This window comes from Plectropomus leopardus, unplaced genomic scaffold (genome assembly GCF_008729295.1).
Source record: "Plectropomus leopardus isolate mb unplaced genomic scaffold, YSFRI_Pleo_2.0 unplaced_scaffold73416, whole genome shotgun sequence".
NCBI lineage: Eukaryota > Metazoa > Chordata > Actinopteri > Perciformes > Serranidae > Plectropomus > Plectropomus leopardus.
Genome location: NW_024680825.1, coordinates 1 through 928, shown reverse-complemented (window position 1 = coordinate 928; position 928 = coordinate 1). Strand labels below are relative to the sequence as shown.

The following is a 928-nucleotide window of genomic DNA, read 5'->3' as shown; positions in this document are numbered from 1 at the left end:
ACCTGAACACCTTCTGCGATCTCTCTGTCTGCATCTTTCTCACTGAGATCGACTGACTGTTTGATCTCCTGAATCTTCTGTTGTCTCTTCTGGATCATCTGCTGGATTTCAGCTTCTGTATTTCCCAGCTCTGCCTTCTTTTTTTCATATTCTTCTCTCAGAGGAACAAATTCATGTGTTTTGTGGTCTAAAACAGGACAGAGTGTGCAGACACATGTCTGGTCGGTCTTACAGAACAGCTCCAGAGGTTTATCGTGCTTCGTACATATCCTGTCCTCCAGGTTCTTCACAGGGTCGATCAGCTGGTGTCTTTTCAGTCCTGAAGCTGTCTGATGAGGCTCCAGGTGAGTCTCACAGTAGGAGGTTAGACACACCAGGCAGGACTTCAGGGCCTTCAGTTTGGTTTCAGTGCAGACGTCACAGGAAACTTCTCCTGGTTTGGACTCTTGTTGCTCTGAGCTGCTGCTGCTGGATTTCTGTTGAGCTGACTGTCTGAACTGAGCGACCATCCCAGAGATGAAAGTGTTGACGTGAAGCTCAGGTTTTGTGTTGAAAGCCTTTTTACACATTGGACACAGGTACTGGTCCATAGTATCCAAGTGTTGACTGATGCAGTTTTTGCAGAAGTTGTGTCCACATGGTATGGTCACAGGATCAGTGAAGACATCCAGACAGATGGAGCACAGAAACTGATCCTCAGATCGCTGATAGTTTGCAGCAGCCATATCTACAAACAAATAGTAGAAAGCATTTGATATTTTTCACACGATGTATCTGTCTCTCACGTTGTGAAAAAATGTATTTATAGGTCATTATGTTGCAATTTAAAATGTGAGCATTTGACACTGGAATTGACACTGATGGAAATCTGCATTTCAGCAAAAGTTCATCTTATCTATCTATATATAAAAGAACTGTCAGCAAATAA

General features: G+C 43.3%; 1 protein-coding gene across 1 annotated transcript; it reads right to left on the bottom strand.

Annotated features, from left to right (window-relative positions):
• Positions 1 to 10: 10 nt before the first annotated feature.
• On the bottom strand, positions 11 to 725 carry LOC121940069 (E3 ubiquitin/ISG15 ligase TRIM25-like; the record flags this gene model as incomplete). The annotated part of the gene is made up of 1 exon (XM_042482936.1): positions 11 to 725. A coding segment is annotated over exon 1 (715 nt), but the record flags the coding sequence as incomplete, so codon positions are not given.
• Positions 726 to 928: the final 203 nt, after the last annotated feature.